We start from the raw sequence: 17,320 nt of genomic DNA on the forward strand, positions 1-17,320 counted from the left end.
AACTGAAATAAGGTTTTAAATTGAGAGCAAGCAAGTAAAAAAATTGAATCAATTGTTAATGCATTCTCTGTTTAATTATAAATTATTTGCTTAAGCGATAACTGATCATCGATTAATTGTACATCTATCTCTCTCTAAGGGCTTTCATAATCAGTCGATGGCAGTTACTAATTGCAAGTACGAGTATAAACCAATACACAGTATTAATAAAATCAATTACAACATGAAACGAACATCTTTGTTTTCTCATCCACTTACTGATCTCATCTCATTATAAACATTTGCATAAATATCGCAAATAACGAAATGAAAAAATTTCTTTGCGTATTGCCTTTTTGCAATATTCGCAGATTGTTAACTAATCTCTGTGTAATGTAGTTGTCTTCGACATTTTAAAAAAGATAAATTGGTTGAAATTTGTAATTTGATTAATTATCGTTCAGTTTGAGTTTCAATGTCATCAATTGATGCAATGCGTACTCGAATAGTCTAATAAAATAAAAATTGAAATGATTTTGAAAAAAAATTATCATTTTTCATAAAAATTAGTTCTTTACATCAACAAGTCTATTTCTTTGCCTTTCTAAATATGTACGCATATATTAAAATTATTTTAATCTGTAAAAATAAGTAATCTTCAACTATATTAAAGAATATTCACATATATAGTATTGCATGTAGAGGATTCAGCAGTTCTTAATACCTAAAAATATTTTCAAATTAATTTATGTTTTCATTGCATACTTTTAGGTGCTGGTATGAAAATTCTAAAAATATGAGGTATTAGTTAGGGCGAAAATTCAAAGATCAATTTAAGTTAACACGTCGAAAAAATACAACTAAACGAGCATCAATAAGTTGATGTTGCCAAAGTATTTAATAACAATACTTCAACTTGAAAGTAAGATGTGCTATAATTCGTTTTCGCTTTTCCATTTTTTTGCATTTTAAATTTCAACAGCATAACTACAAAACAACTTCTTCTTAGAGTTAAAAACGTAACTAGCTAGCTCTGAAACAGTCTTTAAAAGTAAAGTATTGCTCTTAAATAGATTTTAAAAAAATGTAACTACTCTCAAATAGTAATCTCCACTAAAAATACTTACCGTAACCATGTGAAATGCAATTTTTGGACATGGTCATGAGCAACAGAAGCCATGACCTTACCTTTGCCGCCGTGAAGTAGAATTAAAAATCCCATAAAAATTAACACATTCAATTAGGCAGTCGAGAATATGAACATAAAAATAGGTATGTTCAGGTTAGCTGTGTAAATTGCAAGCCAGAACGCATGACAAATGTGAAAATCGCATTAACGTCGAGTGAGTAAAGGCAAGGCAGTGTTGTTACAAAAATTACGTATTGCAATCATAACAGGTGAAGCCAACAACTGGCAACGCCTCGAAGTATGACGAATGACAAATGATGAACTCCATCCAACTGACAATGGACAACAATGGATTATGCTAAATCTTTGGGGGTGTCTGAAGTCTGCCTCCTTGATAGATAGACAGTAATAAATGATTCGGGAACATGCAATCTTTTATATTCAAAATTAGCAAAGTCTCTTTAGTATGGGATTAACCTTGAGTATTGGAAACAAAAAATTGCGTATACGGCCCAGTAGCCCAAAAATCAACTGATGCCATAACTCACATAAACACCTTAAGAACAAAAGACAAGAGCTAGAGCAAAAAGTGCGGCATTTGCATACGGCAATGTATCTAGTGGCTTCTATCTGATGCATGCAACATCATAAATACTGACTCGCTGTGCGGTTCGGGAGAGCGACGGAAAAACTTGACTCAAGCATGGCAATGCCAGCTATGAAGTTCGCTAACAAATTTATTTGTCCTTCTGTCAATGGCCAATAAAAAGCCAATAAAGCTGCCAACCAACTACCGGCAACCGCCAAGCTGGCTGTTGGCTGTTAACACGATTCGTATTCGCGGGCCGTAGATAAATTACAACCCATCTTGTATCGTCCATCGGCCAGTAGCAACAACAAGATCAAAATCAAGATCGCCAACAGTTGCGGTGCAGATGCTCAGATTCTTGATACCACCTGGGGGCAAGGGGCAAGTGGCATGTGGCAAGTGCATATGCACACAGGAAGCGGCCGCTGGGCGCCGGCGATTCTTATGATCGAGCTGCGCTTTAGGGCTTGAGCTTGGGCTGCGGCTTGGGCTGCGACTGTTGAGCTTGACTGCCTGCCTCGGATAGCTGTATAAATAGAGCTAGCTAGATGTGATGCAGTTGCAGTCGTTGCACGTCAATCGGCAAGTTCTAGTGGCACTAGCAACAGCAGCAGCAGCATCATCCATTCCTTCCCATCACAACTCAACGCGAAAGTGAAACGTCAGATTTATCGAGCGTGTAATTTGCTAAACGTTTTGTGAGATTTATGACAACGTTGACAGCTTAAATGCCTTCCAAGTGCAGTGTTCGGCCGATGCGGGTAAACATGATCTCGTCTAGCTGCAGTTCCCTCCCGCATCACCAATTAAATATGTCTCATCTACAGTGCTTAGTGTTTTCCGTTTTATGGCTGGCGCTAATGAGCGCTGGCCAGGCCCAGATTCCCCAAGCGCCCTTTCAACAGACGCCGTTTCAGCAGCGACAGCAAGGATTACAGCTGCAACAGCAGTCCGCCTTTCAGCGCCAGCGACAACAGGCACCTGGACAAGGCATCTTTCCCGCTCAAGGCACTGCGCTGAATCCACTTAACCCACTTAACCCGCTCACCTCACCCATAACACCACTTGGCGCTGGCGTACAGAATCCATATCGATACAATCAGTACAATCAGGGCAACTACGTTCCCATCACTGCGTATCAAAATGAACTGAATCTCGATGGAAGTTTCTCTTATGGCTATGCAGCAGCAGATGGCACCACGGCCCAGGCTCAGGGCTACGTCAAGAATTTGGGCTACGGCGAGGGTGTCGAGGCGCAGGTAATTACGACTGACGACTGGTCACTCTAATGCTAGACTACTGTAGAAATAGTGGCATACTTTTAGACCCACTTCGTTAATATTCTTTTCAACAGGTTATACAGGGATCGTATTCGTACACTTCTCCCGAGGGCACGCCTATAACTGTGCGTTATATTGCTGATGAGAATGGCTTCCGAGCCGAGGGAACTGGCATCCCAGCGACGCCGCAGTACTTTGTGGGCGCTCAGCCATATCAACAGGGCGCTATCAATCCGAATTTAAATCCCTATCAAACCCCGTATAGACAGCTGCCACCTTCGTCTGCCGCATTTCGTCCAGCACCTGGACAACAACTGACGCCACTGCAACAGCAACAACAATTGCAACAGCAGCGCAACTTCCAAAACTCCGGACAATATCAACCTGAGCAACAGTTTAATACTCTGCATTCGGGCAATTTGCCAGCCCAGTATGCCGGACAGTTTGGTCAACAGCTTGGCAACAATTTAACGCCACAGCAGCAGCAACAGGCACAACAGAATCTAAATCAGCAGCAGCAGCAACAACAGCAGCAACAACAACAACAGCAACAACAGCAGCAGCAAAAGGATCAGCGCAACGAGCAACAGCAACAGGCATTAATCACACAGCAATTGCGAGGCAGACCAAACCAGTTGGTGGATCCCTTTGGCTATAACCAATACAACAGACGCTTCAAAAAGTCTTCAAAATCTGATAAGCAGTAAAATTTATATCTGAGTTGTTTATTTCCAGTTATTCGACACTAACTTAATCGTTAATTATGTACATTTAGTCGCATTCAAATGCATGAAATACATGCCCATGAAAAACTAAAACGACTTTTTATTTTTGGCAAATTTCAGATACTGCAACTGTAATTGCAAAGTTTGTGATTATTAGTTTGCTATAGCTCAAGTATCAATGGAAATGCTAATGTAAACAAATTAAATCTGAAATAAATTAGAATAACGGTTGCCATTCCAAAAAATTTTTTTGAAAAATGTTTCAATTTTAGCAAAAATGTACCACAAATTTTTTCACGAAAGTTTTTTTGTATTTCACAAATTGTGATTCACAATATATAACTGTTTACATAGTGATAGACCGTAGTCAGATGTGTTTAATAGAGCCTTGGATTCCTCTGACCCACTGCTTTCAACTATAAATCTAAAGGGACGCAAATAAATAATAATAACAGGGGTGTGTGGAGAATAATGATAATCAGATAGAAGAAGGCGGAGATAATGAATTCGAAATTTTCGGGCAGAGTTCCCTGGAGTTGTAGGAAGAGCTTTGTGGAGAATAAATTATTAACTGGGCATCAAGGTATGGAGTTACAAAACATGATATTGGGCCAATTTTGATTTAATATTGCAGAGATCCAAATCAAATTTAAAATGCGAACTGGCTAAAAATATATGAATTAAATAAATTTAACACAATTTTATTAAATAGTTTATCATTTATTTATTAGTTTTGCAAAACGATTCAAAAAACAAATAGAAATTTACGAGAATTTGATAAACGAATTGAAAAAAAAAAGTTGCTGACATAGGAAATAGGAAGACCGAAAGTGATCTGAAATTGGCACAGACAAGTGAAAAACTTGCCAAGCAACAAAGAATGCGCATAAAAACATTACAATAAGATGCGTTCCCAAAAGGTTAAAAAGGAAAAAGAATTAACGTTGTTAAAATCAAAATTTGAGGAAGCAAAAAAAAATGATTTCTTAAAATATTCTAATAAATAAATAATAAATAATCTTCTTGCAAAACGATTCAAAAAACAAATGGATATTTCCGCGAAATTGAGTTTCGTCGAGTTGCTGTTCGCCTTCTGTTTTCCTTGACTGCGTTTTTAATCCAATTGTGCTTGAAGTTCTTCCAATTGTTGCTCGGCAATTTCCTCACTTTTCTGTGCCAATCTCAGCTCACTTTCTGCCTTCTATTTGCTATGTCGGTTTCAATTCGGAAGCATATTTTTGTGCACCTTTTCCAGAGACTTTTTTTTCCAAAGCATTTCATTTTTGGCCGCACTTAGTAATAGATCACCTGGAATTTGTATATAGTATTTGTATAGCTAGTTGTTGCTAAACTCGTTAAGAATGCTAAAGTTTTAAACAATCCTTTTAAGCAGTGTTGTGTAAATACTGCTCTTCTAGGTGAACATGTTCACTTGTTCTTTTTTTCAAAAGTGTCACTCACTAATATTGCTCACTTGCTCACTGTTCATTGCTCAGTTGCTCATTGCTCAGATGTTGAGTTGCTCACTGGTTGTTCAGTGCATTACCAAGCCAATGAGCACTGCATCTGAACGACTTTTCAAAAAGAGATTATGTTACATATGTATTTAATTTTCAAACTTACCGATATTTCTAAAATTTAATTTGTGGCAACACTTTTGCTCTCTTCATTGAGCATTTAAAAATAGTTAAATAAAATCCTTCATGGATAATTGAATTTACAAAAAAAAGTAATATGCTACAAGCAATCATTATTATTATTAAAATTTAACACGTTTAATTTTCAAACTTACCGATATCTCTGCATTTGATTTTGTGCTTCGTTATTTCACTTTTAAATATCCCGCATCGTCGACTTCGATGTCGTTCTCATCTTTTATATCGCCTCGGCAGTTGTCGCTGATCAAGAATATTTGTATACACTTTATAGCGACATCTACACTATATAGTTGATGGTCGATGCATCAATGGCTGCATTCTATTCACTTTTAATTCGCTGCTTACCGTTGCTAATTTTTTTAGAAACACGTTATGTTGGTTACAACTTTAAATGTTGATTGACGCACTGTGTACTATATATGCGTGATTTGTTGGTACTTACTTGATAAAATAAATTAATAAATGTAAAAGCGCGTTATAATTGTAAAAAATTGTAATGATAAAATTATTCTAGCGATGTAATCGACACAAAATATTGTTTTCGAATGAATGTGGAAAGTTAGCTTCAGCTTACTGAAAGGAGTCTCATGTTTGACACTAAATTCAAAGGTAAAATGATTGCAAGTTGAAGCTGAAATTTGTGATAGAGTAAACTGAAATTAGACTCAAGTCACTCTGATACTCTTTCATCTCTTACTCGTTGCATATTTCTCTCATGTTCGATAATATAACGGCGCCTGATGCCGATATGATTTAAATACGTCCTAAAAGTATCCCATTTATATTGGTAGCTAAAATTCTTCTGTAGCAGATAACGTAGCCATCTATTGTAAGAAAATTAAACTATTTATTGTTAAGGACAAGCCTAAAAGTATGCAATGCAAAATTATTCAGTACAGCGCAAACATACAAATAATTGGTGTCAGCTTAGAGTCTCTAGAAATATTACTTAATGGTAATAATAAGTAAGTAATGCCACGGCAAATACTTTAATAAAGTAATGTGTAAGGGTAATGTTTAAAGTTTCAATACCATTTTCAATTAATAACATTACTCAAAAATAAACTTAATGGTCTTCAATCAAAACTAATTTAAGTATATACGCCCACGTTGCATAATAACAATCCCATTAAAAACTTATTAAAACAAATTATTTAGATGCCACTAGAAACATTTATTGTAAATTCGAAAACCTGAAATCTCATCTTAAACATACATACGAGAAGATCATAATTTTGCAAGTCGCCCTCAAACTGTCTCTTAACATCCGGGAAGCTTATTTACATAAATATTTAAAATTATACATCGAAAATCTGGGGGATCTCTTAAAAACTACTTCATCTAAGAGTATTATCCGGCAGAATGCGTCCTATTGAGATGTTATCTATCCAACCTAAGATGTCTAGTAGATGTAACCAGACTGTGGATCAAACTCGCCGTTGCCTCGGCCTCCGCCAGCCGCAGGGGGAATGTATTGTGAGCCAGGTCCGCCAGCGCCTCCACGTCCTGCGCCACCACCAAAGCCACCTGCTCCACCGGCGCCTCCGGCTCCGCCAGCACCACCTCCAGCACCTCCTCTACCGGCACCACCGGCACCACCACCGAAGCCTCCAGCACCGCCAGCGCCGCCACCGAATCCGCCTGCACCACCTGCAGCACCTCCCCTACCGGCTCCGCCACCAAAACCTCCAGCTCCACCGGCGGCTCCAGCTCCACCAGCACCGCCTCCCGCGCCTCCTCTACCGGCACCGCCTGCGCCACCACCGAATCCTCCAGCACCACCAGCGCCGCCTCCAAATCCACCTGCTCCGCCACCAGCACCTCCGGCGCCTCCACGTCCTGCTCCGCCACCGAAACCACCAGCACCTCTTGCGCCTCCGGCTCCTCCGGCTCCAGCACCACCACCATATCCTCCTGCGCCGCCTGCTGCACCTCCGGCTCCGCCTCGGCCAGCGCCGCCGCCAAAACCTCCAGCTCCTGCACCACCAGCGCCGCCTCCATATCCACCTGCTCCTCCGGCGCCGCCGCCGCCAGCGCCGCCACCTCGGCCAGCACCGCCGGCTCCTCCAGCGGCGCCACCGAAGCCACCAGCACCTCCTGCTCCGCCGCCAGCTCCCGCGCCACCACCTCGTCCGGCACCACCACCAAATCCGCCAGCACCGCCAGCTCCACCAGCTCCGCCTCCATATCCTCCAGCGCCTGCGCCGCCACCTGCTCCTGCGCCACCGCCTCGTCCGGCACCACCACCGAAACCTCCAGCACCACCAGCGCCGCCACCGAATCCTCCAGCACCACCAGCGCCGCCGCCCGCTCCTGCGCCACCACCTCGTCCGGCACCTCCTCCGAAACCTCCTGCTCCCGCACCACCGGCGCCACCTCCATATCCACCAGCACCTCCTGCGCCACCTGCGCCTGCGCCGCCACCTCGTCCTGCACCACCTCCGAAACCTCCTGCGCCGCCAGCACCACCGGCACCGCCACCATATCCTCCAGCGCCTGCGCCGCCACCTGCTCCTGCGCCACCACCTCGTCCGGCACCACCACCGAAACCTCCAGCACCGCCGGCACCGCCACCGAAACCTCCAGCACCACCAGCGCCGCCTCCTCCTGCGCCACCTCGACCAGCTCCGCCGCCTGCACCTCCTCCATAACCTCCAGCGCCAGCACCTCCTCCTCCACCTGCACCGCCTCCATATCCACCTGCACCTCCGCCGGGAGCTCCACCACGGCCGGCACCGCCACCACCGCCATATCCTCCACCACCTCCAGCACCGCCGCCAGCTCCTGGAAAATAAAATTAGAACCACTTTCTCAAGAGTAAGTGCGCAATAAACTCACCAGCTCCGCCAGCACCTCCGCTATAACCGCCTCCTGGAAGCGGGGAAATTCCTTGAGCAGCCAGAGCCTTAGCAATTGCTTCCGGAATAGGTGGTGGCGTGGGCAAAGCAGCGCCAGATGGCACGAATCCATTCTCATCAGCTGTGTACGAAATCTCGACAAGTTCACCCTCCGGATTGGTGTAAGTATATGAACCCATCACGGATGGAATCTCGTTCTCTGAACCCTTATTTTTCACAGTGCCCTCCTCCTGGGCTTTGATGCCGTTACCCGTCTCGTAGCTGAAGCGATAATTGCCATCGCCATCGTTTTCATTGACAAACGAAAGAATTGGGATCTGTGGTCCAGGTGCAGCTGCTGGACCGGAGGGTAGACGTGGAGCCGAAGGAGCTTGTCCACCAGGTGCAATAGGTTTGCCACCCGAAAAACCACCTAATCCATTATTAGCGCCGCCTAATCCATTGTTGCTGCCTCCAAAGCCGCCGCCACCGCCACCGCCACCACCTGGACCGCCTGGTCCCTGGAGTCCAGCGCCGCCTCCCGCGGTTGCTGCATTTGCCGGCGGGGGCAAGTATTTGTTATCCAGTCGCGCCCCTTGCGTTTGCGACAGAGACAAGAGAAGCGCCAACAGAGCCTACAACAAAAAAATACAACGCCATGTGGCATTACTAATTTATGCAAGGCATTCGGCATTCTGCATTCGGCTGACTCAGCGATGCGGGCAGACAATGTGGTGCCGTTGTCAGTGGGTCAGCAGTGCATGGCAAAGACTCAGTGGGATCTCTGCACAGCGGCTGCACAGCTGAACACCGCAAAGCACAGCAGAGCAGAGCACTCCCCAATGTAAAGACTCGTCTTTGTATGTCATCATGATGCACGTTTTGCCAAGGGGGCGTTGCTTTGCCGGCTTACAAGCCATCAACCTGACTGAACTTTCAACCTAATCCCAAAATACGAACATGGATTATGATAATGAATTACTATAAAGCTTATTAGCTCAAATTATTATTAGTTATTAGTCATTCCATTGCTTGAATTATGATAATACTTTACTATTCGCAAAATACTATAAGTTACTATATATACTTGTGAATTAAGGCCCCAACAAGATTTATAACATTAATACCCGTGACAGTAATACGAAAATCTTTATTAGTGATCACATCCGATCAGCTTTGGTGTTAACAAGACAGCTAACAACTTAAAATATTAAGTTTTTGTATACCTCAGTCGGTTACTCCTTTACTAGTTGTAATTATTAGACTCTTTCAGATTTTCTTTAATGCCTTTAATACTTCACTTTAGAGCAGTCAAATAATATACCCCAGTCTATTCTTTGTAATCATTAAGAATCGTAAAGCTAACAGTTAGTTTGTTTGATAACCTCAGGTTCACAATTAGCTTCAACTATAATGACATTTTCATTTAAAACTGTTCAGCAAAGCATTTGTTAACCGGAATTTTGTTCACCTCACTTTGTTCTGAGGTCTACAATCTTTTTTTTCGCTAAATATCAGAAGATAATAGAGACCTGTTCTTTTTTTGGCAATAATAATGAATCATTGAATCAGTTGCTGACAGCAGGTGAGCCGCATGTAAACAATGTCAGATGACTCGACTGTTGTCTTATGAATGAATGAATATATTCAATTTAGCAACGAATCGGTAGTTCATAGTTTTGTTTGAAAAACTTTTGGTATTTTTTCAAAGCGATCACGTTTTTCATTTGGGTCTATTAGCGCTCTTTTTGTGATTATTGTTGTTAAATGCGAGCTAAAGACGACTATTAGACTATCATCAGCATCATCATCATCATTGTCTTCTTCGGCTGTGTCGAAGTTTGCGTTGCTGTCATTGCGGCAATATCAGAGCTTTGTAGCCTGCAACGAACTCTGGTATTTGTAGTTGGGACTGGGAGTTGCAGCTTGCCAGTTGCAAGTGGCAGTTGCAGCAACAGGCGACAGCCCAATAGCCAACAACTAGCAACCAACAGCGTGTGAACCACAAAGAAGACATTGGCAGATGCTGCCACAACTTGCTGCTAGAAGGTTAAGTAAGCGTTTGCCAACGGCAAGTGGCAACTGCGAGTGGCACCAGCCAAGCTACTGCGGCAGACCGAGTGTCAAGTTGAAGTTTAAAGCATTTAGTTAATTGGCCACAGACACCGCACAGCTTTATGGACAGCTTCAATCATCTTCGAAGCCAGATACTCGTATTTCTCGCAGCAGCATCGGTCTGTCTGCCAATAATGAAATATTTGACATTTAAAGGCCCAAAATCGTTGTGGGCTTGAGTCATCCCAGCACCACAATTGCGATTGCATGTGTGCTGCATGCAACGCCTGCGCCCCGAGGCCCGAGACCCGCTGTGGCCTGGTCGACAGTTCGTGACCAGATCGCGGGGGATGTTGTATGTAGTAGCATCCAACGAGGTAATCCGACTCGAGTCCGATATTTATTTTCCAATCTTGGTCTGTTTATTGCTGCTGCTGTTGATTGCTGATTGTTAATTTTGCTTGCCACAAATATAATTGATGCAATTTCAAATGGGCTGACAATTGGGTCGACGCTGCATTCATTTTCAGCCAACACAAAAAAAAAACTCGATCTTCTTGGGGGCGGAGGCGTTCACGATGCCCCGCGATGGGGCAACTTTGCGTGCTGCTGCTGCTGCTCAGCTGCTCAGCTGCCTTGGTAATTTTCGGCTTTTCACATTTTCCATCATCAATGAAGCAGCTGAGCTGAAGCAGCAGAAGATGCTTTGGCTTTTCATCTGATTTTGCTGATGTTTTTTTTAATGGCCTTTTAATTTATGCGTTTCGGTTAAATCTTTTTGCCCCATCGCTTGCTGCAGCTGCTTGCAACATGTTGCAGCAACACGGGGTCTTTTGCATTAGCATTGCGTGCGGCAAATAGCGCAAAGAACGGAAACAATACATTGGCTGGCATTTGATCTCAATTGGGAAACATTAGAAGACGATTTCAAAATCACAATGCACGATGTGAGAAACATAAATGAATTGCAAATTAAACTCAATTCACTCAATTTTAATTGATTGTTTGGTGTGAAACAATCATTAAATTAGAATGCAATTTGAATTATTGTAAGAAGCGGATCACACAAGTCTCTGAATTTAATTACACATTAATATGCTATACTAATCAAGCATATAATAAAATTTCAGAATTGTGATGAGACTCGTTACACAGGTGCTGATGTTAACAAAAGCTATAAAATTGAGATATCAATTTGGTTGCTATTAAATATCAATAAAATGTAAATGTTATGGGGTTAACTATCCGAAATAGGCAGAGCGCTTCTTTGAAAATGATTTAAATTTTCAATAAAACTGTTTTAGCACCTTGAACTGATTTCCATAAATTTTTTCAAATGTGTCTTCAAATCAAATAAAAATGTTAATTCCCAAGTGTTGGGCTATAAATTCCTTTCAGTAGCTGTAATTTTTTATGGTTTTTTTTTTACTAGTATATTAAAAATGTATTCAGCCAATTAATAATATAACTTTTAGTGGACACTTAAAAATGGGAAAATATTTATCATGCCCATAAATATAATTGAATGATCCAAAGTACATGTTTAATCCGAGAGTTTTCGCCAGGCTATAAACTCACCAATTTCAGCTCCATGTTTGTTGATTTTATTCCTTACTCAAAGGACAATGTCTTAAGTATATGTTAAGTGTACAAGAGACACACACACTCACACTGTGTCTAACACAAACACACGCACACACAATCAGTTCACAAATCACAGTTGATGCTCCTATGTCATCTAAGGAATCCTTGGAGCAAAGTTAAAGTATTTTATGATTGAGTTCTTCGCTCGGGAGTGGAATTGTGGCCTCGTCTATTGTCACGGAACTTGTGCGCCGATTGCAACTGAAGCTCTCCAGCTTTATATAGCAAATGCACTTTATGCCGAGATCGGTTGGGCACCAAATGCAATCGAATGGAATGGAATGAACGAAAACGCTGCCCAAGCTGCGACACAGCTAAAGAAGCAGATGGAGAGGGAGGGAGCAGCAACAGCAATAGCAGCAGCAGCAGCAGCAGCAGAGACACAGACAGAGGCTGGAGCGGAGCTTAGATTTTGATACTTTATGGCATTTATTGCAATCGTGTGCAGCTTTGTCTGTATGTGTGTGTGTGAGTGCTGCAGCTGGCAAAAACAATTGCATGGCGCTTGGTAGGGAGGCAGACACGACAGCAACAACAACAACAACGGCAGCAGCAGAGGCAGCAACATCTCTTGGCTATGTCCATTGTGTTGGCGTTTGCTCAATGTGACTTTGCTAGATCAACTAACACTCTCAACACTCATCACTCAGTAGTACTCAGAGTACTCAATACTCAGTACTCGGCACTCTCGTAGCACATCTTCAATTTACTAACAAGTTGCCAGTTGCCAGCTGCCAGTTGTTAGATTTTTGCGCTCATAAATTGAAAGCCAATCGAAGCTGAACGCTTGAGCGATGCTCGGCCGCATCTCATCACATTCGATTGCACGTTTGCCCAACCAATTTGAATGCGCTTCCAATGCAACACCATCATCAGCAGCAGCAACTGCAACTGAAACTATTTACAACTGCAATTGCAATTGCAATTGGCAAGCAGATTCTTACAGCTTCATTGTGAAACGGATGTCAATAAATCTGTGGCTGACCCTTTGAAGCGTGCAATCGAATGTAATTCTTACCAGAGCTTGCTGACCAGTCCCTCTTTGACCTTTTCTCCTAGTCTTGCTCTCTTTCACTGCCGGTCATAAATACTATTAATATCGACATCGACACCCAAATGGCTCCAGGGCAACAACAAATTGCGAAAACCAGTAAATTGCCCCCTTTAAGCCTGGCAAAGGGCAGTTGTAATCGAATTTTACTACGTTTTTGGCGACGACTGTGTCATTTAACTATTTCTTTTTTTTTTGTGTAACTTGTTGTGTATTTATTTTTGGTGTTTTGGGTTGTCTATGGCCAAGTGCAGAATGTTTAAACAACAGTAACAATAATAGCAAAAGCCACATACATCATTTGGGCTGTGCACATTGACATTTTGAGGAATTGCTAGTTTTTGTTTTTTTTTTTGTCGTCGTTGTTTTTATTGTGATTTAGAAAGGCAGCTGACGGCAGCAAACAATTGAAGACGAGCATTTTCAGTATGTTGTCAAGTCTTTTTTTTTTTGTTTTCAGTTTGCTTTTTTGTCTTTGTGGTCTTTGTGGCATGCATTTTTGTCATTTTGCATCTGGTGTGCCAATTGCGGGGCGGGTATATCGCTGGATCACTGGATGCTGTAGGTGTTGTTTAGTGTAGCATATCTGGCCGTTGAGCATTATGTACACAGACTGCGAATGCAACTGGTTGTGTGCTCATTCACGCCCAAGCAAACAGCCAAACAACCAAAAGCAACATTGACCATTTTGACGAGTGTTTCTTTTGTTCTTGCCCCATTCAATTATTGAGGCAACAAGCCGTGAGCTACTTGCAAGCGAAGGAGAGTTGAGAGTGGCAGAGAGTGGTGGAAAAGACCCAGAAGGTTAGCCAAGTGGCAAAGGAATTTCAAACGCACGTATCGCAACATGGTGCGTATACGTGTTATGATGGCTTGTACTGCATCATGCTGAAGCAATGTTTATCATACGCCGCATTGGCCTTGCCAAATTTACACAAATTAGCACATAAATGCAACGGCTGCTTAAAGTACAATGCATGCGAATGTATAGATTCTCGATCTGAGACGATAATTGATGCTTACGGACATCAATTAACCCGTGAGTCACATCAGCAACAGCAACAGCAAACAGCCAAATGATGCAATGAATGAGGCAACTGTTTGCCGCCTTCACCATGTCACTCTGCGTGTGTGTGTGTTTGTGCTTAGCTATTGGATTTTCCTCAACAGCTCAATCAGTTCCTGTTGCCAATTGTTTATTGTTATTAACAATAGATTGCTTTTAATACAAACAGCCAGCGGTTGGTTAGGCAATTTCTCTTGACACAATCGCAATTAGAATCGGCAATAAATGGATCAACATTCTTTTTGATATTATGAGATGGGTGATTGTACTCGTATTTTATTTAGCCATTTAGAGTGTGGGGGAGGGGAGGGAACTCTTACGATATAAACATGATTGAAAAAATAAATATTTGTATATTGAATTTTCTTTGATAGCTCCAATTAGTGTTTGTTTATTCGCCTGTCATCATTTCCATGAATTCTGTAAGTAAAAGAGAGAGAGATACGAAATTAGTGAGTCGTAATGGATCGATCACACGCAGATATCATGGTCGAGAATTTAGTTACAGCTCTATGCTGTAGATATAGATACTCTCAGACATGGATACATATAAAACAAAAGATACCTATAAATAGATAGCAGATGGCAGACTAAGCATTGTTCTGCGTGTAGAGGCAGACACCAATAATTTTTTGTGGGCGATCAGCCCGATTAATGGAGAAGAAGGAGAGCATTATGTCGCCATGGCCGCTTTTAATATTGGCTTTGGGCCAAAGTGCCGGATACTACTCGCCTCTGATTTGACAGATGCGGCATTTACTAATTGGTCTCAATTGTGCCAGCGTATATCATATAGCAAGTATATAGCGAGTGTACTCACCATCGAAATCAACGGTGCCGGAGCCGTCAGAATCGATTTCCTCAATCATGATGTCCAATTCCGGGTCGGTCAGCTGATCGTCCAATTCGCGCAGGATTTCACGCAGACAGGAGGTGGGAATGTAACCATTGCCCTGCTTGTCGTACAGGCGGAAAGCTTCACGCAGCTCCTTCTGCATGGCCTCGTCATCTTCCTCCACAATGAATTTGGCGGCAAGCTGAACGAATTCCTCGAACTCCAGGCGACCAGACTCTGCACAAACATAAGCACACATTTTTTTAGAGGGAGAGAATTAAAAAATGTAGTGGGGGGGAAACTTACTGTCCTCATCGACCTCATCGATCAGCTCCTCGAGAATCTTCTTGTCGAAGGGCTGACCCATCAGACGCAGAATATCGGCCACCATTTCGGTGGGAATGCTGCCAGTCTTTTGGTGATCGAAGCTGTTGAATGCCTTCTGCAGCACAGCAATCTGCTCGGGGGTCAGATCTTCATCCTGTAATTGTGCATTGCATTTAGTATTTCATTTTCATTCCAAGGTTCAGCATTCCAAAGCTATGTAAGTGCTCGACGTGTTCTACTTACAATGTTGTCCATGTTTTGAGATTTGTGCTTTGTGCGTTCTTCACCAGAAAGATCACTGCTAACGACTGTTGCCACTGCGTGCGCCGCCCAACTGAATTAGTTCCTTAATTCTTGATATGTTCGAAGCACACCCGCACCATACACACACACACACTCAGAAACACTCTCAGACACAAGCACTTTCTCGCTCACACTCACGTCAGTGAACGCTGCATTCCAAAAGTAACAAGCTAATTTATGGTTTTCAACAGCATTTCGAAAATAAAAGCAGGCAAAACAAACAACTCACACACACACACACTTCTATACGTACAAGCACTCTCTTCTACACACACACACTCACATGCTCAAATATTATGAAAATTTGTATTTATTTTCGAAAAAAGACTGTAAAACCATTGAGCATTTGGAGGTCTTTACTGTGCTGTGGCTGGCCAACAACACTTCACCAGCAAGAGCAAATAATATATTCTTGATTTTTGTAGTGGTTTGCTAAGCTTAACGTGGAGAACAATGATTATATTTATACTATCCACTGTGAGAAAATATCACCAAATAGTTTGTGTAATCTAATTTATAGTTGTTTGATATAAAATATATTCTCAAAGTTCTTAATAAAAAGTAATTTGATATATATTTATTTTCAGAGATTTTTCAAGTATATTAGACTTAATTTGTGGAGAACTTACTTAGTACGGAATACATTAGTACATTATTTTTAATATAATAATATTTATTTCCTTTTTTTTCTTAAATTTTACGGATCAATAGTATATATTATTTACTTTACGTGTAAAATTTATTTAATTTCAATTTAATCAATCTGAAATTTCTTTCAGTGCATAATTTAATGCCCGCTAAATATGTTAATTCAATTACAATCTCAATTGCAATTTCACACTCTAATTTATGGAGCCAATCAATCAAAGGCGCCTAAACACATCGTGCATGTGTAAAAATGATCAAATTATCAGATGATCAAACCAAATTAATTAATTGGTTGAAAGCATATTGCCCGCCCGCCCACACATGCGTTCATCAGAAAATTTCCCAGCGTCCCACACACTTTTTGTGGGCCAAATGAAATCGCAGACATTTTTATAAACGATTCGAAAATTGTGGCATTTCGTGTCTCATTTCCTTATTTAAATTTTAATCGGCAGTATTATTAGCACTTGTTTTGCTTTATGACAAAAGCAATATATGCACACACATTTAGAACAGTATTAATTGATTTATATATGACATTTAAATAGCATCTATATCAACATCTCTATCTCTATCTCCAGCTGCATCTGTATCTGTGTTTTGCTCGGCGCTTGAATTCTAATGAGATACTTGGTTTCTTTCAGAAATTAAGAAAAAAAAGCGACAACTTTTTTATGAATTATGAAAGCAGCATGGCGGAGAGAGATGACAATAATTTTTGACGTCATTTTGACATATTGGCCATTTGTTTTATATACTTTTAATTTGCTGCTCGGTAAAATATTGGGCTAATAACTTAGCCTGTTTCGCATCGCACTTTACTTATGGCCAACAGCTGCCCAGCAGTCAAAACAAACTCAAGACACATTTGTAGTAACAAACATGATCTATAACTGCACGATTCGATTGCACTGTCCGCGCCAAAAAGAAAGTGAATGTCGTTGAATGTGTTGCTTGTTTGATTTGCGACCCGATTGTGCTTGAAGCACACTCGAGAACAATTCGTTTGCAGATTTCCGAATACGTTTATGCTCAAATTCACTTCAAGTATTTTCATGCTGCATGAAAGAGCACTCATGATGGACATCGTCGACATCTGGACTGACATGTTGACGTCTCGGCAGCTCAGCAACTCGACATTGGCATCGCCAACATCGGCAACTTGGCAACTTGGCATCTCAACAACTGGGCATA

At 41.6% G+C, this 17,320-nt stretch overlaps 3 protein-coding genes and 1 long non-coding RNA gene across 11 annotated transcripts; 1 reads left to right on the top strand and 3 right to left on the bottom strand.

The window, feature by feature from the left end:
- Positions 1 to 2,283: 2,283 nt before the first annotated feature.
- LOC117569186 (signal transducer and activator of transcription C) lies at positions 2,284 to 3,795 on the top strand. Its single transcript, XM_034250255.2, has 3 exons — positions 2,284 to 2,458; positions 2,525 to 2,956; positions 3,052 to 3,795. Exons 1-3 carry the CDS (start codon positions 2,426 to 2,428, stop codon positions 3,682 to 3,684), a joined length of 1,098 nt encoding a protein of 365 aa, XP_034106146.1. The 5' UTR covers positions 2,284 to 2,425; the 3' UTR covers positions 3,685 to 3,795.
- A 625-nt stretch (positions 3,796 to 4,420) lies between these two features.
- Positions 4,421 to 5,915, bottom strand: LOC117569195 (uncharacterized). Of its 5 annotated transcripts, XR_007954755.1 has the most exons (5): positions 5,803 to 5,902; positions 5,706 to 5,745; positions 5,495 to 5,642; positions 5,326 to 5,439; positions 4,421 to 5,010 (listed from the first exon to the last, which is right to left on the bottom strand). It is a non-coding gene; the product is annotated as an uncharacterized LOC117569195 (long non-coding RNA). The 5 variants fall into 5 exon arrangements; XR_004572237.2 differs by having other exon boundaries at positions 5,495 to 5,710; positions 5,803 to 5,915; XR_007954753.1 differs by having other exon boundaries at positions 5,495 to 5,745; positions 5,803 to 5,903.
- A 607-nt stretch (positions 5,916 to 6,522) lies between these two features.
- LOC117570596 (uncharacterized) lies at positions 6,523 to 12,077 on the bottom strand. Of its 4 annotated transcripts, none has more exons than XM_052004609.1 (4): positions 11,831 to 12,077; positions 8,199 to 8,832; positions 7,887 to 8,144; positions 6,523 to 7,487 (listed from the first exon to the last, which is right to left on the bottom strand). In XM_052004609.1, exons 1-4 carry the CDS (start codon positions 11,843 to 11,845, stop codon positions 6,763 to 6,765), a joined length of 1,632 nt encoding a protein of 543 aa, XP_051860569.1. In that variant the 5' UTR covers positions 11,846 to 12,077; the 3' UTR covers positions 6,523 to 6,762. The 4 variants fall into 4 exon arrangements, with proteins under 4 accessions (XP_051860569.1, XP_051860568.1, XP_051860567.1 ...); XM_052004608.1 differs by having other exon boundaries at positions 7,590 to 8,144; XM_052004607.1 differs by having other exon boundaries at positions 6,523 to 6,932; positions 7,020 to 8,144.
- Positions 12,078 to 14,249: 2,172 nt separating this feature from the next.
- On the bottom strand, positions 14,250 to 15,535 carry LOC117570598 (troponin C). Its single transcript, XM_034252341.2, has 4 exons — positions 15,419 to 15,535; positions 15,155 to 15,329; positions 14,834 to 15,085; positions 14,250 to 14,433 (listed from the first exon to the last, which is right to left on the bottom strand). The coding sequence occupies exons 1-4, from the start codon at positions 15,428 to 15,430 to the stop codon at positions 14,405 to 14,407; spliced, it is 468 nt and encodes a 155-aa protein (XP_034108232.1). The 5' UTR covers positions 15,431 to 15,535; the 3' UTR covers positions 14,250 to 14,404.
- Positions 15,536 to 17,320: the final 1,785 nt, after the last annotated feature.

Source organism: Drosophila albomicans, chromosome 3 (assembly GCF_009650485.2).
Source record: "Drosophila albomicans strain 15112-1751.03 chromosome 3, ASM965048v2, whole genome shotgun sequence".
Taxonomy (NCBI): Eukaryota; Metazoa; Arthropoda; class Insecta; order Diptera; family Drosophilidae; genus Drosophila; species Drosophila albomicans.